The sequence below is a fragment of the Oncorhynchus mykiss genome, chromosome 1 (genome assembly GCF_057628025.1).
Source record: "Oncorhynchus mykiss isolate SJ-2025 chromosome 1, ASM5762802v1, whole genome shotgun sequence".
Lineage (NCBI taxonomy): Eukaryota > Metazoa > Chordata > Actinopteri > Salmoniformes > Salmonidae > Oncorhynchus > Oncorhynchus mykiss.
The window spans coordinates 70,765,946-70,790,284 of record NC_143022.1 but is presented as its reverse complement, the minus strand read 5'-3'; the positions used below and the strand labels follow the sequence as shown (position 1 = coordinate 70,790,284).

The following is a 24,339-nucleotide window of genomic DNA, read 5'->3' as shown; positions in this document are numbered from 1 at the left end:
CACAGCTCTCTGGTCTTGGACATTGTGGAGAGGTTGGAGTCTGTTTGATTGAGTGTGTGGACAGGTGTCTTTTATACAGGTAATGAGTTCAAACAGGTGCAGTTAATACAGGTAATGAGTGGAGAACAGGAGGGCTTCTTAAAGAAAAACTAACAGGTCTGTGAGAGCCGGAATTCTTACTGGTTGGTAGGTGATCAAATACTTATGTCATGCAATAAAATGCAAATTAATTACTTAAAAATCATACAATGTGATTTTCTGGATTTTTGTTTTAGATTCCGTCTCTCACAGTTGAAGTGTACCTATGATAAAAAATTACAGAGCTCTAACATGCTTTGTAAGTAGGAAAACCTGCAAAATCGGCAGTGTATCAAATACTTGTTCTCCCCACTGTATATTTACATACAGTATGTAGGTAACTAGGTAAATACAGTACATCACCTATTCAGAATCAGATCCTCAAACCAGTGTAACCAGTCTAGCCAGCCCACCTCCCTATCATCCTGAGATACACCCTGACCTCTCTGGCCAATCAGCAGAGCCCTGAGAGGCATAGGATCAGGGACAGAAAGTGCCAACCTCTATAAGACTCCATGACCACCTTTGCCCCCACACACTACTTTGAAATATTCTCTCCTGACACAACCTGCCTTAGGGACACTACTGACTACTGTTCAGAGACATGTCTTTCCTCAAAGGCATTTTGGGCAACTCAGCGGACAAATATGTCGACCAGGCAGTGGATACGGCAGGTGAGTCCTGAGGGGGAGATGGGGGTAAAGGGGGGAGCAGATGAGGTTGGGTGAGGAGGGGAAGAAGTGGGTGACTTTGTTTTACTTCTGTTCTGTATGGTTCTTTTGTGCAGTTTCACTGTCAGACCTTGCATTAGCTGGAGTGAGGTTTGCAGCAGCTGCAAATGATTAAAGGCAGAAATATGCTTTTTTTTGTTGTGGCTCTGTCATACAAAATGTCGCATTTGAGGGCGGTTGCTACTTGGATAGACCTGAATTGTTTTTGTGTGTTGTTTTCCCACTGCCTTGTCCTTTGTGCTCAGATATGTGTATAAAAAGCAGTTACTCTCTTTGAAGCAGCTCAGTGGAATTCCTCTTTCAGCTGTAAATAATGATCTGGCCTTGTCTTTTAAAACCATCACTCCTCAAGCCTCTTTGTTACCCCTACCTATATACACTGAGTGTACAAAACATTACCAACACCTGCTCTTTCCATGACATAGACTGACCAGGTATGGTATGGTATGGTAGCCAGGCGCACGCACTGGTTTGAGTGTGTCAAGAACACCCAGGCTGCTGGGTTTTTCATGCTCAACAGTTTCCCGTGTGTATTAAGAATGGTCCACCACCCAAAGGACATCCAGCCAACTTGACACAGCTGTGGGAGGCATTGGAGTCAACATGGGCCAGCATCCCTGTGGAACACTTTCAACATCTTTTAGAGTCTGCTGAGAACAAAAGGGTGTGCAACTCAATATTATGAAGGTGTTCCTAATGGTTTGTATGGTTTGTACAGTATGTACATACTGTAGCTACCTCAATTACCTCGTACCCCTGTACATCGACTCGGTCCTGGTACTCCCTGTATGTAGCCATGTTATTTTAATCGTTATTGTTATTCATTTGTCATGTCACTTTCTATATATATATATTTGTATCTTTAACTCTGCATTGTTGGAAAATAACCCATAAGTAGTTAGTCTAAGTTACACCTGTTGTTTCCGAAGCATGTGACAAATACAATTTGATTTTGTAAAGGTCAGCACGCTTTAAAACAATCCGAGCCTCGCTTTTCAGCTTCTCATTTACTCTAATTAGATGAGAAATCATTTAAGATTTGACTGTAACTGGTACGGTACCTCAGGGCATTAACATCAATGTGTGCTGATTAACCAAAACACAGCACTCGATGACACATGCAAATGCAATATATTGCACCTGTTTTTTAGGATTGTGTTGTAAACTAAGCCACTTATGCTCAATTTTGCTATCCATGGAACTAATTACGTTACGGTGTAATCACCTAGGAGTTTACAACATGTAGGCCTAAGAAATGTTGGCTTGGAATGTTGTTGGACGATGCTGTCAGTTCATTATGCACAACTACACCCATAGACGGTAATCAGGAATTTGGCACCTGGCACCAAATCAATAAAACACATGTTGCTTTTTATGTCGTACACAGTTGCTTTCTCTGAAATCTTCAAATATGATATCACACAGTTTGTAACTTTAAAACTTGATAGGGTGATGTCAGGGGCAAATATAACACAGTCTCCTTTTAGTTTCATGCGTCATTTGTTTCTGGTTAGTTTTCTAAACAGCGCATTTGGTGATGTTTTGCAGCTAAAGCTGCCAAAGTCAAGGTGAAGACTATGCTTGACTCTAAGAAGGATCCCAGCGGGGGAAGCAGTGGTAAAGAGAAGGTGAAGCCCACAGTTGGAGGAGATGATTCAAAGAAGAAGGAGTCCAGCAAGGATATCAGTGGAGGTATCGGCGGTATTGGAGGATTAATGGATGGCAACAAGGGCAAAGAGGAAGGATGCTTTGGAAGTTTCTTATCTGGCAAGGATGAGAAAGAGTCAAGTAGCGGAGGTGGTGACCAAGGTAAAGTTTATGTGGTTATAGTTGAATGCCCTACATAGTACAGTGAAGTACAAATTACATAGTATTATGAAGTAAAAACTTAATGTATTCTATTCAGGTGTGCCATTAAAAAAAAGTCTGATAGAACCTTTGCTGCTGTTTTTTTGGGTTGCTGCTGCTTAGAGACCAGAAGAAATACCATCTGTATAATTTCAAACTATTAATTCTAATCATTAATCCTAATCAACTCTGCCTATCCCTCAGACCTGAACGACCTACTGGGAGACATTGCAGGAGATATATCTGGCGAGAAAGATGGCAACTAGAAGGACAACAGCAACGCAGACCAAGTGTGATCATTTGGGAAGTCTCTTTGGCTGAGTCAGACTGAAGCCGTTTCTTTTTCTCAATGTAATCTTAATGGTCCTATCCCTCTCTCACCTGTGTGTATTTTCCTCACTAGCAATGTCTCAATGATGTCCCTGTTCCCCAGGGGCATTTCTCTGATATACACATGGTCTATGCATGTCTAAGATCTGAATTGGACATAAGAGGAACTGGAGCTAGGGATGAACCTATTCTGGTAACAGATCAATCAAACTGACATACCTCTGGATATAGCCTATGAAGAATATTATGACAACTCAATACTGTCACAATGCATTGTGTAATGTTAATGTTTTGTATTATATTTGAAAAGTAAATAAAAATGTTTAGCCCAAAAGTCTGTTGAATGCTCAGATGAGCAAGGATCAGACCCTTTAAAAAAATGTTGGACTAAAATGACATACCCAAATCTAACTCAGGACCTGATGATCAATCTGACATACCTCTGTATTACCTATGAAGAATATGATTTTATTGACCACCCAATACTGTCACAATGCATTGTGTAATGTTAATGTTTTGTATTATATCTTAAAAGTAAATCAAAAGTTTTTTTTGTTTTAGATTTCATTTTTTAAATTACCTTTATTTCACTTGGCAAGTCAGTTAAGAACAAACTCTTATTTACAATGATGGCCTACCGGGGAACAGTGGGTTAACTTGTTCAGGGGCAGAACGACAGATTTTTACCTTGTCAGCTCGGGGAATCGATCTGGAAACCTTTTGTTTACTGGCCCAATGCTCTAACCACTAGGCTACCTGTCGCCTCAAATGCCTGTCTGAGCAGGGATCTGACCCCTTTGACATCACCAAATCTACCGGACTGTAGCTCAGGACCTGAAGCAAGGATATGCATATTCTTGATACCATTTGAAGTTTGTGTAAATGTGAAATTAATGTCGGAGAACACATTTGATCTGGTAAAAGATAATACAAACAAAACATGCGTTTCAATTTTTTTTCTTCCATCTTTGAAATGCAAGAGAAAGGCCATTAAAAATCACACAGGAGTTTATGCGCAATTTAGATTTTGGCCAACTGATAGCAGCAGTGTATGTGCAAAGTTTCAAACTGAGACAGCAGGGGTTCAAACTGTAGAACGCAGTTCCTACATTTTAATATAAAAATAGATTTTATCAAACAATACTATGCTACATTTAATCTCTGGGATCCTCAGGATGACAAATCAGAGCAAGATTACTGAATGTAAGTACATTATTTTACCTTCAGAGGTGAATGTATCAAACGAGCTGCTGAGATAAAAAAGTTTATTGTGCACTCTCAAACAATAGCATGCCATTTTTCACTGCAATAGCTACAGTAAATTAAGACACTTCAGTAAGATTAACAAGAATTTCAACTTTCTGCCCATATAAGACAAGTCTATGTCCTGGAAAGTTGGCTGTTACTTACGTCATTATAGTCACATTAGCGCACGTTAACAACAACCGTCCCGGTATCGGGACACCCATTCCGTAGAGGTTGTAGTGTTGGATGAAATAGGTACAGTGGGGATTATGCAGCCAATAACTAGCTGTTGATATACAAAATAAACAGGATTTGCTTCCATGGAAAAATCTTGTACATACCCCATAGGGAATCATAGTTTGGTTTGAATCAACACAATCAATCATTTTGTAGTTTAATGAATTCTTCAATGAAAAGGCTATACAAATGATGTTACATAGAATCCTGAAGCAGTCAAAGGCTGATATAAAGAAAAAGAAAAATGTTGTTCCCACATATTCTCCCCTTCCATTAGCCCTAAGGATTCAGCACAAAAACCACACCGACCTTGATCAAGTTCTGAGCCGAGACAAAGAATTAAACAAAGGCAAACCGACCTTGATCAAGTTCTGAGCCGAGACAAAGAATTAAACAAAGGCAAACCAACCTTGATCAAGTTCTGAGCAGAGACAAATAATTAAACAAAGGCAAACCAACCTTGATCAAGTTCTGAGCCGAGACAAAGAATTAAACAAAGGCAAACCAACCTTGATCAAGTTCTGAGCCGAGACAAAGAATTAAACAAAGGCAAAAACACAGAGAAAGACACTCAAACAAACTGTGGCTGCCCAAGCAAACACCAGTAACAACAGAGAACAATCTTCTGGAATTGATCCTTTTAGTGTCATGTCAACAGAGTAACATAATAAATCTGCTTACTAACACATTTTATCACCCTGAAGTGTAGACACTGCTTTATACTGTAAGTAGACTGACCTTAAATAGAAAAAACATTCTGGTACAGATAAAAATGATTAACCTACTCCACTTCAACACAGGATAAATTAAGGCTTTACGTGTGTCACTGCTCTACATTCTGTTAACCAACTTCTTCAACTCAGTGTCAGTGAAGTAACAGTATGTCCGTAACAGACACTGAACAAGCACAGCACTAATTCAGAAAAGAACTAGCCTGTAAAAGCTGCAGACCAGAGTTTTTGGTGTTACCTGGCATAATAATATAGTAACAGCAATTCAATCGATGGAATGACTACAGGCAAAACAAATAACCATAGGCACAGTAGTTTCATAACAGCAGATTCAAAGCAAACTAGAACATGTGGTCTCTTGATAATATGAGAATGCAAAATAATGTGTATTGATTTGCTTGAAATACATATGCAAAGAGTAAAGCTAACGGTCATGTGTAAAATGTAAACGCGTGAACGTTATATAAAGATTTTATAAAGGTTGCTTGGAGGCTGGGAGAGGCGGGGCCCTGGGTCTGCTCGGATGGACAGAGGCTGTGGAGGTGCCACCTATGTGAAGGTAAGACCAGCCTCGTTGTACACCTTGAAGACCTTCTCGATGGCGTTGACGTACGCTGCCGTCCTCAGGTCGAGGCCCAGGTTGTACTTGTTAGCTGTGCGCATGATTTGCTAAAAAGGGGAACAGAAGACAAAGATCATCAACTCAAATATATAAAATCTCCCTGTCCCTTCCAAGTACTCATTACTAGCCCCTCCCTTCGCCATTTGTTACATACAGCAATACACCTCTATTGTTCCATTTTCAATGGAGTGATCCATTTCCACAGGATAATAAAGCATCTGTGTGTAATTGTATAGAAATAACCCCCAGGGAAATATAACAAAGTAATAAACCAGCAGACTGTCAGGCAGTATGTCTGCACAGAGTATTACATTTCCTGGGATGCGGTACAGGAAACCCTGTATTATGCAGTTGCTGTATCCTCAGTCAGACGTGACATTAAAGTCATCAGTGTTTGTTGGATATATGGTGTGTTAATGGTAGAGGGTGGTCCGTGTGATTAGGAGCAGGTCATGGCCTGAATCCTCATGCTCTCTGCTCTCTCTAGCGTCAGAGCTGGGGCTTAACGAATGAGACTAACAAAGCCCTGGCTTCTCCAGTTACCCATAGGCTCTGCTCGCACGCACAGCAAACCAGTGAGAGGGTGTGTGTGTGTGTGTGTGTGTGCGCATATTCAAGAGGGATTCCTTTTATGAGCTGGCATTGGGAAAATAAAATGGTGGCGAGAGGGCTCATATTGCCTTTTCACTGCTTAGTGCTGTTTGAGTAATGAGATGTATACAACTTCATTACCCCTAATAAGATGCCTCAGGACATCAAGTTGGATTAAGACAGCATTTCCTTTCAACAAAACCTCTGGACCTGTGAGGAATAGTTTAGCACAGATAACCACGTTTAAGCAATCAGCCTCTTACCCTGGCAGACCTCTCCATGGTGTAGGCCAGTCCTGAGTGCACAATGTCCTTCTCTGAAGCGCCCTGGAACCAAACAAAAGAAAATACAATGAAAATAAGGCTCAGAGCGCAACATCTAGCCTACTAAACTAAACCATTACTCATCTCTAGAGAAACGCAGCTCAACTTTGAAATCTCTCTCAACTTGGTTATAATGAAATTGCAGGACCAAAGCATTTATCTCCAGTCTGTCATTCAGTGAGCCTCATTTATCAACAGTAAGGTAATGTGTTTGAATCTTTGAGACTAATGTACAAAATGGTGGCTGGGGAAAACAGCAAGCAGAGGACGTATCTGATTTTACAAGTCTGTCCTAAAGGAGTCTGTTTGACTGTGGCATCGGGGAGGGAGCGGTTTTTCCCAGGACAAATCCCCTCAGGGGATAGTCTATCATCAGGATCAGGTTGCATTGTTTACTGGTGTCCCATACAAGGTTAATGCGTTCAATAGAGTTCACATTAGGTGAACAGGTGTAAAGACAAGAGTTATTTTCCTATGAAGCACACATTTATTTTTGCAAAAAACTCCTGGACAACAAGAGTGTGTGTTTGTGAATACTGAGACAAACAATTAAAATGGAACAAAATCAACAGCTGCTGTTGAATATCTATAATACTGTATCTTAGGGGTATTGTTTGAATGAGGGGAAAGTAATCCAGGGGCATTGAAAGAATAAGGGGAAAAGGGTTGTACTCACAGCGATCCTGGCCTGGAACTCAGAGGTAGGGACCACTGGGATTGCTCCCCCATGCTTCCCAAACTTCCTCTCCAGACTCTCCTGGACGGACACTGAGGGAGAACACAGACAGTTCATATGTATATGAATAGATTATATGTATTAGTCTATATGAATCCTCACTGAACAATAAAGTGAACTAAATTTAGATTAGTTTGTTCACTTGCATTAATAATCTGGTATACATTTTCACTTTTTGCCAACATTTTGGGGGATTGGCAACGCACAGCTGTATCTATTCTGAGCCCTCTACCATGTCTCCAACATTACCCAATCTTGCCACTCATGGGACTGGGGAATGGATTCAGCTTCTGAAATATTCAGAAAACCTCCCACTCGGTCACAAGCATAACCCCAGCTCAAACCTCCCCTGCAATGTACTGAAAACACTAACCTACATAGGATGACATAATTGAATGCAAGATGACCAGCCAGATAGAGATCCAATGCTAATCCACTCATCATGAGCGACTCAATGTTATAAAGGGCTTTTGTGTGAAAATGCATGTGCACAATGTGAGACTGCCTCATTGACTGATGCTGCTGATAGACGGGAAAGAGAGAGAGGGTGAGCGAGAGTGTCATACATGGCCTGCAGACAATCAGCAACCACCTCTTCCTAGAAACTCTGCATGTGACTGCCAATAATGTTGTATATCTCCAGGCACAGAGAGGTTGTGCCCAACGCCCGCCCGCCTCCGTTCCACAGACAGATTAGTCTTCTCTTGTGAGTGGTAGGCATTAGCTTTCCAAACTGTACATTTTTCCCGCGGTTGTATTGTGAAATTTGCAAAAGGCAAACAGACAGCCGCAATTAACCACACAGTATAAATATAATCCATAGATGGCAATTCTCATTCAAGTCAGCAATTGTTAGTTTACCCATGAGTTAAACAGTCAAATTGCTAGGGTTAGAGGTTCCAAAATGGATTATATGTTTATGGCCACAACATATATAACTGGCACACATGCTGCCCAAATTGCGGCCTTCCCGAACATAGGCAACCGGTAACTAGCAAAATAAAAGGAAACCCTTGAGTAAATTAAGGATACAAAGTCTGTGTTATGGTGTGTGGTGTGCATTTTCCTGGCATGGTTTAGGTCCACTTGTAGAACCTATGCCAAGGCGCATTGAAGCTGTTCTGGGCAGCTCGTGGTGGCCCAAAGCCCTTTTAAGACACTTTGTTGGCGCTTCCTTTATTTTGGCAGTTCCCTGTATGAGTTTGATCAAATTTAATCCACTTATCTTTTTAGAAACAATTAATGCTCTGGTGTATTTTCAAGATTGAGAGCGGACTCGTGTGGTTGGGATAAAAAAAAAAAAACGTGATGTTTTTGCCTCTTGTGCCCAGCCCCTGACTAACACAATTGAACAGTTAAGATTTATTGATTATGCAGTTGTTTTTGCATTAATCAGTTACCCAATCAAGGCAGGGGCCCCCAGTTACCTACATGGGCCCTCTACCTCCCCTATCTGACAATTAGCAGAGGCAGCAGGCTGTCTACACTCATTGAGAGCGGGCTCCTGAATCCTCCTGTGGTTGATGGTTGCAGCAAAAAGTACAAGTACAAATATATACTACATATCTAATATATACCGTATGTGTTTAATTTATTTATTTTATTGCTGCCTATTTGGGCCCCCCACTGATCTGGGCCCAGGGGCTTCAGCCTCGGTAAACCCCTGCATTAAATCCGGTCCTGTGTCTGTTTTACAGGTTTTGGTTTTTCCCATGGGGCGCACCGATTAGGGTCACCTCGTTAGTAAGTATGTTACAACTGTGCTGGCTTGTCCATCTCATTCGTCGGTAGGCGTTTCACCTGTGCTAGCTCAGGTGATATTAAATAGTGGCTGGCCCATTGCTCCAGTTAGTTCTCGAGAGAGTGGGCATGAGAGATGTTGGAAGTGATTGACCACAGTTTAACTCTTCTTCTGAGAGTTCTCCCTTTCAGTTTGCTCCACTTGCTTTTAGTTCCCTAAGTTGGTTTAGGTTTTATTTTGATTTGCCAGATGAGTTTGTGTTGACACATAAAACTACCTTCAAACAAAGCACCCAGTAGTAATTCCTACACAAAAAAAGCTATCCAGATAAGTCACCTGCTACTGAGGAGGTTTCAGTCCTTTTCTACAGTGCCCAAAGATAAGGATCGTCAGAAAACAGGTTTTTCATATCCACCAGTTTGTCATTCATTGCCGTGAGATAGGACACATTGTCTCTCAGTGGCTTAAGTTGAAACCGAAATTTGAGACAGAGAAAAAGCAGTTCCTTCTTGTGGGAGTCCTCCAGCCCATTAAGTCTCTGGTTGGGAATGGTGTATCTCCTAAACAAGATTTGGGATCAGATGTGCATGTGACTCCGTTTCAGATGGGTTCGTGTCTCTGCAGAGTGGCGATACTTTTAAACAGCTGGTGAAGATATTGCGACACACTAGGGTGGCCCAATCCTTCATTATGCAGGGTGTTTTGCTTTTGTCTGACACTTCAGCAACTGGTTACAGTATGTTAGTACGGCTATTCCCAAACTGGGGTGGGGTACGCGCAATGCTGTCGGGTGTACGGCAAATATATATGTGATACACATTTTCTAACAGTCTATTTAGATTTTCCAACAGGGCTATACATTTGGGTGATATTTTTTTCTCGCCTGAGTAGCCTCATTTCACTGCCAAAAATAGAATTAAACCACCATCTAGTCTTCATCGAAATAACATAATGTCAAATACAGGTAGCCTAGTCAAACAATTAACATCCAATCACATTAACCATTACTCTCTCACGGGAATTTCACTAACGGCCGCCCAAAAATGTATGTAGCCAAACGTAGATGCTGCTCATTCCGTTTCCTCGAAAATGTATAAATTGTTAATAAAAGTAAGCCCCCCATCCATAGAGACACATACCAGCTGCACTGGTAAACTGCTACTACAAGCAGTACTACATCTGCACTGTTTCACCACGCATCAGTGACATGGTACGAGATGTTTTGAAACAATTACTACTTCGCATACTTACAAGCCAGTGAATTCTATGCATTACAGCTGGATGAGTCAACAGACGTGGCGGGCCTGGCACAGCTCCTGGTATATGTCCGTTACGTTTATGGGGAGGGGGGGGGGGGGGGGGGGGGGGGGGGGTCAATTAAGGAAGACATCCTCTTCTGCAAACCAGGACAACAGGAGAGGATATTTTTAAAGTACTGGACAGCTTTGCGTCATCAAATGGACTTAGGCGGTGAAGATGTGTTGGTATCTGTACTGATGGCGCAAAAGCCATGACAGTGAGACATAGCAGTTGCTCCCAACGCCACTTGGGTACACTGCAGCATCCACTGAGAGGCTCTTGCTGCCAAGGGAATGCCTGACAGCTTGAAAGACGTTTTGGACACTACAGTGAAAATGGTTAACTTTGTTAAAACAAGGCCCTGAACTTGTGTATTTTCTGCACTATGCAATGATATGGGCAGTGACCATATAACGATTTTACAACATAAAGAAGTGCACTGGTTTTCAAGTATTTACATTTTTATTTTTATTGAGAGACAAGCTTAAAGTTCTCTTTACTGACCCTAATTTTCACTTGTCTGACCGCTTGCATGATGACGGATTTCTCACACGACTGGCCTATCTGGGTGATGTTTTTTCTCACCTGAATGATCTGAATCTAGGATTACAGGGACTCTCTGCAACTATACTCAATGTGCGGGACAAAATTGAGGCTATGATTAAGTTGGAGCTCTTCTCTGTCTGCATTAACAAGGACAACACACAGGTCTTTCCATCATTGTATGATTTTTGTGTGCAAATGAACTCAAGCTTACGGACAAACGTGATATAGCGAAATGCCGGAGTGAGCTGGGTGCGCAATTACGCAGGTACTTTCCCGAAACTGACGACACAAACAACTGGATTCGTTATCCCTTTCATGCCCTGCCTCCAGTCCACTTACCGATATCTGAACAAGAGAGCCTCGTCGAAATTGCAACAAGCGGTTTTGTGAAAATGTCATTTAAATCAGAATCAGAAGAGTGCGCTGACCCTGGTGCTAGAAGGGCTACGCAGCTGGAGGTTGAATGTTTGAAGGGGTGCGGGACTATAAAAAGTTAGGGAACCACTGTGTTAGTACAAAGCGTGAAGATGGGTTGCATGGAAGTTCTTTGTATAATGTGGAACTCAAGTCTGATCTTATTTCTGTTTCCGATGTCGTTTGAGTGAGGCCTAACCTCCCGGTGAAGGGGGTCTCATTAATTTTGGGAAACAATTTAGATGGAGGGAAGGTTGTGCCAAATCCTGTTGTTTGTAAGGAACTCAGTAGAGGAACCTGATGGGTTATCAGAAAAGTACCGTAGAGTGTTCCCAGCGTGTGCCGATAGATCCCACCATGGGCGATCTGTCTGAGATTGGTGATCCCGATTTCAATAAACCGGAGTTGACCTCTCCTTTGAAAACCACAAAGGTGAGCGAATTTGTAGAACCACTGAAGGAAGATAGAGTTCCTACAGTTGACACTTTGACGTCTAGGAAGCAGCTGATTGCTGAACAGAGTAAAGATATTTCCCTCTAGCCGCTGTTTCATCAAACTCCAGAGGGGTTATTTGACAGAGATGGTGTTCTAATGTGGAAATGGTGTTCTTGAGCCACTTCTAGGCAGGACGATTGGCCCAGTGTATCTCAAATTGTCATCCAGTTGCACTTCGACAAGTGATACTGAGGTTACCTCATGATGATAATCGTCTGTTTGCTCTGCACACCGATGCCAGCGACGTAGGCGCAGGGGCTGTGCTCCGACAGAAAGACAACGTTGAGCACCCTGTGGGGTACTTTTCAAAGAAACTGGCCTCATATCAAAAGCTATACTTGACTATTGAGAAAGACACTCGCTTTGGTACTGGCTCTCTAGCACTTCACGGTTTATGTCTCTACACCTACGAGGATATATACCGATCATAATCCTCTAGTTTTTTCGGCAAAAGACAAGCTCCACGAACCACAGACTCCTTCGTTGGAGTTTCCCCTTGAAATCAGACACGTTCGTGGTAAGGACAACTTGGTTGCTGATTGTCTTTTCAAGAGTGGGCAGTCGGCCTCCCGGGGGGCGCAGTGGTTAAGGGCGCTGTACTGCAGCGCCAGCTGTGCCATCAGAGTCCCTGGGTTTGCGCCAAGGCTCTGTCGTAACCGGCCGCGACCGGGAGGTCCGTGGGGCGACGCACAATTGGCCTAACGTCGTCCGGGTTAGGGAGGGCTTGGTCGGTAGGGATGTCCTTGTCTCATCGCGCACCAGCGACTCCTGTGGCGGGCCGGGCGCAGTGCGCGCTAACCAAGGTTGCCAGGTGCACGGTGTATCCTCCGACACATTGGTGCGGCTGGCTTCCGGGTTGGATGCGCGCTGTGTTAAGAAGCAGTGCGGCTGGTTGGGTTGTGTATCGGAGGACGCATGACTTTCAACCTTCGTCAGTCGATAAGTTTTGTGTTTAGCCAGTGTGTGGCCTTGGCTCACAATTTATTTTGACTGCACGTTTTGGAGAGGAATTTTGTTTTGGCTCGGTCCTAGGGGATGAGAGCTATAGAAGCGTACGTGAGTTTTTCAAAAACTTGAGTTATAGCCAACTACATATAAAAATAATGCTTCTTTATAAAAGATGGAATATATATTTAATTACTTTGTCTTATATTTAATTGTTGACAGCCAGTAGACGTTGATATTGGAGAAGGTGACGCATAAGTTGTTTTTTGTTGGTGGTGAGCAAACTTGTCTTAAGGAAGAAGGTGTCACAGGTTTGGTTTTTTCCATTTATATTTTGAGGTACCACGTTGGAATGTAGGGCGCACCGATTAGTGTCACCTCGTAAGTAAGTATGTGTTACAACTGTGCTGGCTTGTCCATCTCATTAGCCGGAAGGTGTTTTTGCCTGTGCTAGCCCAGGTGATATTTAATAGTGGCTGGCCCAGTCATCCAGTTGGTTCTCGAGAGAGAATGAGAGCATGAGAGCTGTTGGAACTGCTTGACAGCGGTTTAGCTCTTCCTCTGCTTGAGATAAAAACAAAGCCTTTTATCTTGTTCCCCCCTTTTGGTTTGCTCCACATGCTTTTAGCTCCATATTATAAATTCGTTTGGGTTTTTATTTTGGTTTGCCCTTTTTAGTGCAAATTTAGTAGTTGTCTTTAAGGACCCAGACTTGTTGCTAGTCAACTTTCGGTGGACAGCCCCATGAGTATCTTTGACAACTCCTCTTATAACCCACCTGTTTCCGTTTTGTTTGTCAGTGATTTTATTTGTTAGTTCCCTTTGTTGTGAGCAACATTGAGTTTGTCGTTTGGGAACATAAGTGTGTGTGTACTCTGCAGTCAAAAAAATATTCAATGTGAAACATACTGCAAGTCACAGCCGTAAAATAAAAAAACATGGTGGTTAAGCAGCCAATGGTTTCTGAAATTTCAAATAGTCCTCATTCCCAGTAATGAATGTAATTAAGGATTTCAACACGAACTACAGTGATAAATACAACTTTAGCATAATACAAGATAATCAAAATCCATCTTTATGTGGCATAACAGAGAGTAGGCTGAACTAGCAGGGGTGAGTGCATCCCTACGGTTTGGGAGGTGTCAGACTTACTGAGCAGGTGGTAGTTGGAGTCCCTCTCATACTTGAAGGTCAGTCTACCGTAGCTGACATGGTTCAGGTTCTTCAGCCACTCAAAGTAGGAGACAGTCACTCCACCAGCGTTCAGGTACATGTCCTGAATAAACAAGAGATGGTGGGCTAGTTTGCAAACACTAACATTACAGCTATGCTGTAACATACAGGCAATCAAGAGCTGCAAAGTCAAAGAGTAAGTTACACGGAGACAGATTAAGCAACTATCTGCATAAAATTGCTTCTAAACAATAGTTTAAAATATGATTAATCTCCATTCAAAGAAATAGAGTCAGACTCTGGAGACCAGAGGTATACAATCCAACTAATCAATGTTCAGGAAATCCCGGTCTTCACTGTAGACTTAACAAGTCAGAATCTGGGCCCGTATCCACAAAGGGTCTGAGTAGGAGTGCTGATTTAGGATCACTTTTGCTTTTAAGTTCATAATGAATAAGAATGCAATTGTATGGACAGTTTTTAGATCAGCACTCCTACTCAGACGCTTTGTGGATACGGGCCCTGGCCTACTTCTAGGCCAAAATTTTTAGATCTGGGTCTGTGAAAACGGCCCTAAAAATATCTAGGTCTCCAGGACCAACACAATCTAATGGAACCTGTTACAAGTTCAAAAATTGAGAAAATATGAATATGCAATCTGAAATCTGCATACAGCCTCTCACCGGAATCACCATGATATTCCTCTCCAGGAAGATCTTATCAGCGTCAGGGGTGGTGGGTCCATTGGCTCCTTCAGCAATGATCTGGAAAAACAAGACGATTTAAATACACTTTACATACCGAATTCAGCTTTCCACAAACACCTTTCTACTGTTAGTGAGGTTCAATAGAGGTCAGTGATGATTATGTACATTTTAAATAACTTTAGCCTGCATTAATGTGGATTTACTGCACGTTACTCAGTGTGTAATAAGAGTGACTGCTGGTCTGGACATGATTGTTGAACTTTGACCTTGGCCTTGATTTTGTGGGCGTTATTCCTGGTCAGTTGCTTCTCGCTGGCGGCCGGGATCAGGATGTCACAGTCGGCCTCCAGGATGCTGCCTTCGTATGGCGTGGAGTTGGGGAAGCCCACGATGGTGCCGTGTTGCTGGTGAGAAGAACGAGAGAGAGAGAGAAAGAGAATGAGACATACAGTAGACAAGTTACAGGACCAAAGTATATCCTTGGTCATGCACCTCAAATGTTTTGCCAAGTTGGCTGTACGGCTGTGGAGGACGTTGGGTGTAGGAAGACTGTACGTCCCCTAGGTGGCACCCTTAGACCGTGCTTTCCACATTGGCATTAAACAGCCAGAGAGAGATCAACTTGTAGGTTAGTGACTGTAGCTATGAGTTGTGTACTAACCAGCTTGTAGTCCTCCAGCTCCTTGGGGTCGATGCCATTGGGGTTCCAGATGTTTCCATCCATCTCTCCAACACCAACACATTTGGCCCCGAAACGGTGTAGGTAACGCATGGAGTGCATGCCAACGTTACCAAAACCCTGCGAGAAGAGAAGGAAGAACGACATGTTTCAGAATAAAATAAGAACATTGGTTGGAGCCGTTTTTGGCCCGAGTGCCTTGTAAGTCACATATTGTTAAGCCTGTTCCGCTTGTATGTACCAAATGCACATTTATGTTTACGTTCTTGTTAATGAGTGTAATGTAGTGTCTTCTGGTCCAGTGGGTTTATGGATCACTTCTGATATTGGTAACACATGGTGCAGCCTCCAATCAGTACAGCTTGTAATGAGCTGTAACACAGTGTTCTACTGTAGGAGGGAGGACAGTCCTCTGTACATCAACATTTAACAAGCTATGTCTGCTATTTAGTGATTATACCAACAGCGTGGCTGCCATCCTTTATAGTAGTCTCTCATGTTGCTACCTCTAACCAAAAATAATGATAATATTTTTTATAAAATCATTTTTCCCTTCTTAATGCATTTGAGCCAATCAGTTGTGTTGTGACAAGTTAGGGGTGGAATACAGAAGATTGCCCTATTTGGTAAAATACCAAGTCCATATTGTGGCAAGAACAGCTCAAATAAGCAAATAGAAACAACAGTTCATCATTACTTCAAGACATGAAGGTCAGTCTATTTGGAAAATGTCAAGAACTTTGAAGAAACTTTAAAATGCAGTTGCAAAAACCATCACGCGCTATGATGAATCTGGCTCTCATGAGGACCGCCACAGGAAATGAAGACCTAGAGTTACCTCAGCTGCAAAGGATACGTTCATTAGTTACCAGCCTCAGAAATTGCAGCCCAAAAACTGCTTCACAGAGTTTAAGTAACAGACACATCTCAACATCAACTGTTCAGAGGAGACTTCGTGAATCAGGCCTTCATGGTCGAATTGCTGCTAAGAAACCACTACTAAAGAAAACAATACGAAAAAGAGACTTGCTTGAGCCAAGAAACACGAGCAATGGACATTAGACAAAACAAGATTTTTGCTTCCAACCGCCATGTCTTTGTGAGACGCAGAGTAGGTGAATGGATGATCTCTGCATGTACGTTTCCCACCGTGACGCATGGAGGAGGTAAGTCACACATTCAAGGCACGCATTCTGCAGCGATACGCCATCCCATCTGGTTTGCACCTAGTGGGACTATCATTTGTTTTTCAACAGGACAATGACCCAAAACACACCTCCAGGATGTGTAAGGGATATTTGACCAAGAATGAGAGAGATGGAGTGCTGCATCAGATGACCTGGCCTCCACAATCACCCGACTTCAACCCAATCGAGATGGTTTGGAATGAGTTGGACTGCAGAGTGAAGGGAAAGCAGCCAACAAGTGCTCAGCATATATGGGAACTCCTTCAAGAGCATTGTAAAAGCATTCCAGGTGAAGCTGGTTGAGAGAATGCCAAGAGTGTGCAAAGCTGTCAATGCAAAGGGTGGCTACTTTAATGAATCTAAAATGTATTTTTGATTTGTTTAACACTTTAGTTACTACATGATTCCATGTGTAATTTCATAGTGTTTATGTCTTCACTAATATTCTACAATGTAGAAAATAGTACAAATAAAGAAAAATCCTTGAATGAGTAAGTGTGTCCAAACTTTTGACTGGTACTGTACCTTTTACTATAATGCCACCCCATACACTGTAAAATGCTTTGAGACCTGATGAAAGTAAATCAAATGCCATTCCTAATCAATAAATGCTGTGTCTGTGTACCTGAATGACAAAGGTCTTGTCGGTGAAGCCAGGGCTCAGGCCCAGCTGGCTCATGTAGGCCGCCTCGTTGATGAAGTTCTCAATGCCGTGGAATACTCCTCGCCCGGTGGCCGAGATCCTTCCGTGGATGCCACCCTGGCTGATGGGCTTACCAGTCACACAGGCATGAGCGTTGATGTCCTGGACACAGAGGAGAGGAACATATGGATAGTTAGTGGTGGAGTTGGCAAGTTCACAAAAGCCAATAAAAGGAGCAGGCGGCCATTTTATTTTAAGTAGTTTTGCAACCTTGTAAGAGACACACTGGATGGGGATCGACACATTTTGTGATGTACCAGAGACCAATCATCCGAGGGATAAAGATCAGGCTCTAGCAAGACTCTTTACAATAATGACATCAATATATCCCAGAAACAAGTCTATTTGGAAGACTATGCCAAAAAGGTCCCAACATGAGGCCTACATGGACACAGCGTTGTCCTCAAACTGTGATAAGTTTTCATCCTAGACAGGACAAGAGCACGTCTCTGTAGTTCTGATTTTAGACTGAGGCCAACCTCTATGACTAGGCTATAGGGTAGACGTTCTAGTGTACAGTTGAAATGCTTTACTTTTGGAGTGCTCCCTGACCTCCTCCCTGGCAATCAACAAAATATATAAGCGTCATACAGCAAGAGACAGTTAAACTTAATGGAATCTAGAGCTTTGTCTTTCAGTAGACTTGGAACAGGAAAATAAGGGTCATATAAAAGGCCAGCAGAAATTTGTGTAAAAACTCAAATCATCAAAAGGGATAAAGGAACAAAAACAGAAAAGTGACATACAGGAAATATTTACTCAGCAAAGTCAATAAGGATGGCTAGTGTACACACAGAATAATGACAACTTATCACTTGACTACTAGCTACTGTACACCGTTTTGCTTTGTGGTCATGTAACATAGTTGCTTGGTTATAAGGTTGATAAGACATGAACATATTTCTTGGTGATAAAATATACCAAGCAGAGGAAGAGCTGAGAAAGTAATCTATATGACATTTTCCTTCATTTAAGTGGTTTACGATAATTGTTCAAAGCTGTTTAGCTTAGTTGATAGGAAGTGCTGGGGGAAACACCATGTCTATTGTGGGAGAGGGCTGTCGTGGCAGAATCAGAATTCTTTAGGTAACATTTATAAATAAGATGTTTTATTCATTTTATAGCATGCTTATGTGGGAAAGTTACTTGGGCCCAGAGAGGGGACAGGTCTGGTTAGTCTTATCTGTGAATGTGTCATGCGTAAACGTATCTTTTAAACTGTTTGAAGGGATGATTGAGGGGGAACCAATTATCTCTTGGCTCCACAATGTCCGTGTGCCAGTCACTCCCTACTTTTCCCATCAGGGAGAGGAGGATGGCAGTGTCTGGAACCATTCTATGTTCCCTCTGAGGTTGCCCTTATCTTGACCTAGAGGCTCACTCTCCTCTCTGTGAGCTTGTCCAGGATGGGTTGTATTTGGGATGGGAGTGTCTAAAATGACAATTGATATATACCATTGGTTGAGGTAATGTCTTGGTACTATTTTGTACCAAGAACGAGATAAGAGCTTCGTTTAGGAAACCAAACGGAACGACAATTTATAGCCAATGCTGTCTGGCTATGTGTGTCTTTGCTATAAAGGATCTCAGTTGCAAATATGTAAGCACTCTCAGAGAATTCATTTATAGACACTGAATTGATCTGAGAGTCACAGGGTTGTTATGGAGCTCATATAATTAAAGATGGACTTTATGATAACTCTGACTTGTGTGTGGTTTGCTCTCATGATTTGGTAATACAGGAAATGTCCACGACAGGGCAGTGAGTTCATACGGGGAACACGTACATGGTGGCCCATGGTGTTGGCATAGGTGTCAGCAATCCAGGACATTTCCCTCTCTCCAGTGCTCATATCAGGGGCAGGGACATCAATGCCAGGTCCTGACAGGGGAAAGAAGAGAGGTTAAGGTGAACTTCTAGGATAACAAAAAATGCCTTCAGTAAAGAAGAAACAAACAATAAACCAACAACAAACTCATACTGAAACGCATGTAGACCCATCTAAATATGTTGGTGTGAAACAGTAGTACTGTTTTTAGATAGAGGCACTCATGGCCCACTATGAAGCTATTGCAGTGTACTGTAGGTAGTCTAGTTACATGACGTGTAACCAAGACATGTCGCTATATAAACAGTCCCCTCATCCCACTATGGAAGAATGTTCCTGGAATGCCTTTTAATAACTGGCTTCCTCTGAACTTCCTGATTTAGTGATCATGTGGACAACATTTACAGCTTTGAATAACAGAGACATAAAGAGTGCCATTCTTGCCTATTTAAACGCTGGACTTGTCAGGCTAGAAACCCCCTACGAAAGCCTGAAGTCAGGTCACGGGTACTTCATACTTTGAAAGCATCATCCTAAAATAACTCATGAAACAAACAGAAGTCCTTGGGAATGATAGGTCACTGTTACAAATAACGTGAAGTTAATGTGAACTGCTTATTTAATTCTGACATCCCTCAAAAATATTTGGTGTATTTTTTCAGTCTTCAATTTTTTTCTGGTGTACAGTTTCCCCTCGTCAAGCCTTCTGTTTAACTCCTCTCTCATCATGGTTATTTATGTTTGTGCTGCGTCGTGTGCTCATGAAACCCCCCTCCCCTCCCCCAATACAGGGGACCATGTATTCATGCGGACATACACATTACCGCCAGACATTTTCACCACCAGCCTTCAGTGTTCCCCTGATCACAGACACGGCTCACCAATAAAACCCTTTTTGGCCAGCTCAATGGTGAATCTTCTGGTGATTTTCTCCAGTTCATTGTCCTGCAGGCAGAGAAATAACAGTATGATAAATGGCATTGAATATTTCACTTGCAGTAAAGTCAGACCAAATAACCAATTGTGCTCTTTAACAGCACAAAAACATCCTGCTTTGTGATAGAATAGGATTCTCAAATATTGAGATGCAACATCAGCTTCAGGTAGTTTAACACTAATGTCAAAGCTGGATTACTTGACTTCATTGAATGAAAACTGAAGGTGAAACACTCATCCACCTGGTTCAAGGACTATAAGTTTGGCTCAGGAGGATCAAGGGACAAAAAAACCCTCCTGCTCTTTCAGAGCCAGCAGCCAAGCAGATGGATAAGGGGTAAATGTCCCCGTCATGATGTTTACCAGCTGATGGCTCAGCAGTTCTCCCCCAGAGCAGAGCTGCCAATGCTTAATAACACCACAGGGCAGGTCAGCGCTGGGCTGGCTACAGGAAGTGGAGGGAGAGTCCACTGACTAACAGCTTCCTGTGCACAGCTCTATTGAACACAATGGGGCTTTCAGGAATGGTGTGATCTTTAAATTTAGATGGTAGGTATTCAACATCTTAATAACGTGTGCTATAATATGTACAATATGCACTTAATTACATTCTTATTCGCAAATTTAAATAACTATTAAGTACAGGTCATGCATATTTTCTATTTTTGAGAAACAGACAATAAAAAAAAATTCTATGGCTCCTTCTTCCCTATCAGTAGTAATCTCGGCTAATTCTGGGGTCAAAGTTGAAGATAGAGATTCTCATCCTTGTTCCGATCACTGCTAAAACAAACACTCCAATGAATGGTCACATAATAGGACATCCTGCAGCCTTCCTACATGGCACACACTGGCTGAATCAACATTGTTTCAATGTAATTTGCCAACGTATTGTGACGCAAAATCAACGTGGAAAATACATTGGATTTGAAAACAAGTCATCATTCAGTTGTTTTCATCTAATTGCACCCAGCGTTGTAAACATTGAAATTAGGGTAGAACTTCAACTTAAATACATCGACTTAAACTGACTTACAATCTAATTTCAACATAACCAGAAATATATGTTGAAATTCCACATAGAAACGTTCATCTTTTTAATCCTATATTCAATATATTATGGTTCATATTTGATTAGACATGTTATGTTGACCTTGTTTCAATGTTGATAGAATGGTATGTTTGAATCAACGTAATTGTTTATCATGCTATCAACCTAAGTGATGTGGTATATTGAATTTAATGTGTAGCCACAGTAACAATTTCTGCCTGAACATTGAGGGACTCCTACTGATACATGAGGTAATGCACTTCAAAGAGAACTAGTTTACCATCCAGATGTCTAACTATGTACCCTGCTTAGCGTTGTGAACAAGCTGTGTTCGTTTCAGCTGAGCTATCATGTCAACACATTTAGACATTGACCAGCTTCCATACTCATTTGAGTAGACTACCTAAATAACATTGAAGAGTTGAAAGTAACTAACTTTTCTTACAAAAGCTGTATGTTAAAAGTACATTCTGAGTGAGGTTGGGTTTATCTTAGGGCTTGGAATTGTGACATTATCGTGATACTTAGGTACCAATTCAATGTGTATGGCAATTCTCACGATTCTACAGTATATGTATTGATACTGAGGTTTTATTGCGATTCGATGTTCCAAACATATTGCTCATTGTATGTCTGCTGCAGAGGGACAAGAGAGAGCAATGAGAAAACAAGTTGATTAGTTATGGAAATAAGTGTTGAAAACAAAATTGGCTTCCTATTTAAAAAAAAAAAAAAGGAGAACAAGCTATGCAGATACAGCCAACTAGCACAGAAATATTGTGATAGTCAAAATGAATATTCCGATATGTAAATATGGATTTTTTTATTCCATCACTAGATTATGTAGGCTGCATTGACATTCGATTTGCCCAGAGAACACCATCATTTCAATGTGAAGCTAGGTGTACTATCATTCATCTAAGGTTGATTGGAAGTTAGACATAGTTACCACTAGCCCTATAAATAGCATGCCAAATAGATGATTAGACAACTTTTACCTTGCCCTTATTGATGTCTTTTAACATACATTATATACACTTGGTCTTTCCATGACAGACTGACCAGGTGAAAGCTACAGTATGATCCCCTATTGATGTCACTTGTTAAATCCACTTCAATCAGTGTAGATGAAAGGGAGGGGCGGGTTTAAGAAGGGTTTTTTAAGCCTCGAGACAATTGAGACATGTATTGTGCAAGTGTACCATTCAGAGGGTGAATGGGCAAGACAAAAGATTGAAGTGCCTTTGAACGGGGTATGGTAGTAGGTTCAGGTGCACCATTTTGTGTCAAGAACTGCAACGCTGCTGGGTTTTTCACATTCAACAGTTTCCAGTGTGTATCAAGAAGGGTCCATCACCCAAAGGACATCCACACAAATTGACAACTTTGGGAAGCAACGGACTCAACATGAGCCAGCATCCCTGTGGAATGCTTTGGACACCTTAGAGTCCATGCCCTGACGAAATTAGGCTATACTGAGGGCAAAGGGGAGGGTGCAACTCAATATTAGGAAGATGTTTGGTATACTCAGTGTATACAGTGCATTCGGAAAGTATTCAGACCCCTTGACTTACGTTATAGCCTTATTCTAAAATGTATTTTAAAAAATTCTTCCATCAAGCGAAAACAGGTTTAGAATTTTTAGCACATTTATAAAAATGTAAAACAGAAATATCTTATTTGTGACCCGATTCAGGAAACTAGGCGTATGTCGCAAAGTCACAAATTCACAAAAGAGCCGTTTGAACGTAAAAAAGTGTTTTTTGGCAGAAATGCCTTCTCGAACATGTGAACTTTCATGTGCCTTAATATCAAAACTTGTATGCCACCTGTAAATACGAATAAAACTGTTAAATTACAGGCCTAGTTGGTTTAGCCACAGAAAAAGACCACAACCTTCCCGCTAGCCATGATTGGCTGAGATAATGAGTGTACTGGACATGCGGAGCGATGAGTTTGGATTGGTCTGCGGTGTAGCATCTTGTGTCTAAAATGAGCTGCTCGTTATGCGTAGATAATCCTTTCTATTGCTGTTTTCGAAAGATATAACGTTAGCCATGGAGAACTACAAATATGTTGCTAGTGCTAAACATTTCTGCCCTGAATTTATCAGGCGCTATCAACAAAGGTCAGCGGGAAAAAGTTGTGATGGACTACTTTCTTGAGGACGATCGTGTCATGCCGACTCTCTCTGACTGAAAATGAATCAGAACAATGAGGAAATCCCTGATTTAGGTAAAAATATTTTTAGTGATGTTCTCTCAGAATGCCATTTCGCATTACTAGTTATAGCCTAGCTAGCTAACATTGAACCTACTTGGTTAACTTTAGCAAGCTATGACAATCAGGTTTGTATTGCTAGTTAATGCTTGCTGTTAGCTAGCCAGCTGACGTTAGATGGCTGGCTAGCTATTGAACATTACGTGTATGAACTGTGTGTAGTTATGTTCTCAGAATTCCATTTCGCAACCATTGTATAATAATGCTAAAATATTTGTATCTGGAATTCGTCTTTCAGCTTCACCAGAACACGCCTGACTCTCCTCCACCAGTCATACAAGGAGAATGGTCTAATACCTCCCATCAAAAACAGAGCTGGCCCAAGCAAGCACAGGTTACACCAGAAGCATGAGGACTTGCAGCGAGTGCTGAACTTCAACAACTACGCAGAGGATAATGCAATAGTATTACCAGGATCCCACCCAGGACACAAACACTTTGGTGGAAAGCTGCTGTCATACCATGTGACAAAAGCAGCAGCGTGGTATCTCTACAAGGAATCGATGACAACACTTGGAATGTAAAGCAAAAACACATCTTGATTATTTAATTGACCAACATTATTGGCACTACTTTTATTGAGCTTAATTTTTTTTCTGTATTTTCCAGAGGTACGTGTAGTTAGGCTGTCTTCCTTCAGGAATGTGTGGAGAAAATTGCTGCCCCACATCTCAAGCACTAAGCCGAGGACAGACCTGTGCTGGCAGTGGCAGAAGGACAACTATCAGGTCTTCAGATCTGTCAATCTGCCAGAAGCTGTTAAATCAGTCAAGCTGAAGAAGCAAGAGCAGCATCTCCTGCTTGTTCAGAGTGAGCGGTGACGAAGAGGCTATGGACATCACATGCCCTGCACCAAAGTCAAGGGCAGGACGGAATATAGAT

General features: G+C 41.8%; 2 protein-coding genes across 2 annotated transcripts in view; one reads left to right on the top strand and one right to left on the bottom strand.

The window, feature by feature from the left end:
• The first annotated feature begins 447 nt into the window (after positions 1–447).
• On the top strand, positions 448–3,926 carry LOC110527672 (uncharacterized). The gene is made up of 3 exons (XM_021609108.3): positions 448–752; positions 2,358–2,618; positions 2,862–3,926. Exons 1-3 carry the CDS (start codon positions 683–685, stop codon positions 2,921–2,923), a joined length of 393 nt encoding a protein of 130 aa, XP_021464783.2. The 5' UTR covers positions 448–682; the 3' UTR covers positions 2,924–3,926.
• Positions 3,927–5,644: 1,718 nt separating this feature from the next.
• glud1 (glutamate dehydrogenase 1) overlaps positions 5,645–24,339 on the bottom strand; it is a 39,969-nt gene continuing 21,274 nt past the window's right edge. Inside the window, 10 exon segments of the mRNA NM_001172529.1 lie at positions 5,645–5,869; positions 6,677–6,739; positions 7,413–7,504; positions 14,065–14,188; positions 14,769–14,849; positions 15,059–15,196; positions 15,454–15,591; positions 17,284–17,463; positions 19,149–19,243; positions 20,072–20,135. Coding sequence (NP_001166000.1) covers positions 5,750–5,869; positions 6,677–6,739; positions 7,413–7,504; positions 14,065–14,188; positions 14,769–14,849; positions 15,059–15,196; positions 15,454–15,591; positions 17,284–17,463; positions 19,149–19,243; positions 20,072–20,135 — 1,095 coding nt within the window. The 3' untranslated portion in view covers positions 5,645–5,749.

Bases quoted from the DNA above. Each gene is read 5' to 3' on its own strand.
- LOC110527672 (XM_021609108.3), top strand. From the start codon at position 683: ATGTCTTTCCTCAAAGGCATTTTGGGCAACTCAGCGGACAAATATGTC. The intron at 753-2,357 runs GTGAGTCCTGAG...GATGTTTTGCAG, and splicing joins CCAGGCAGTGGATACGGCAG to CTAAAGCTGCCAAAGTCAAG. The intron at 2,619-2,861 runs GTAAAGTTTATG...CCTATCCCTCAG, and splicing joins TAGCGGAGGTGGTGACCAAG to ACCTGAACGACCTACTGGGA.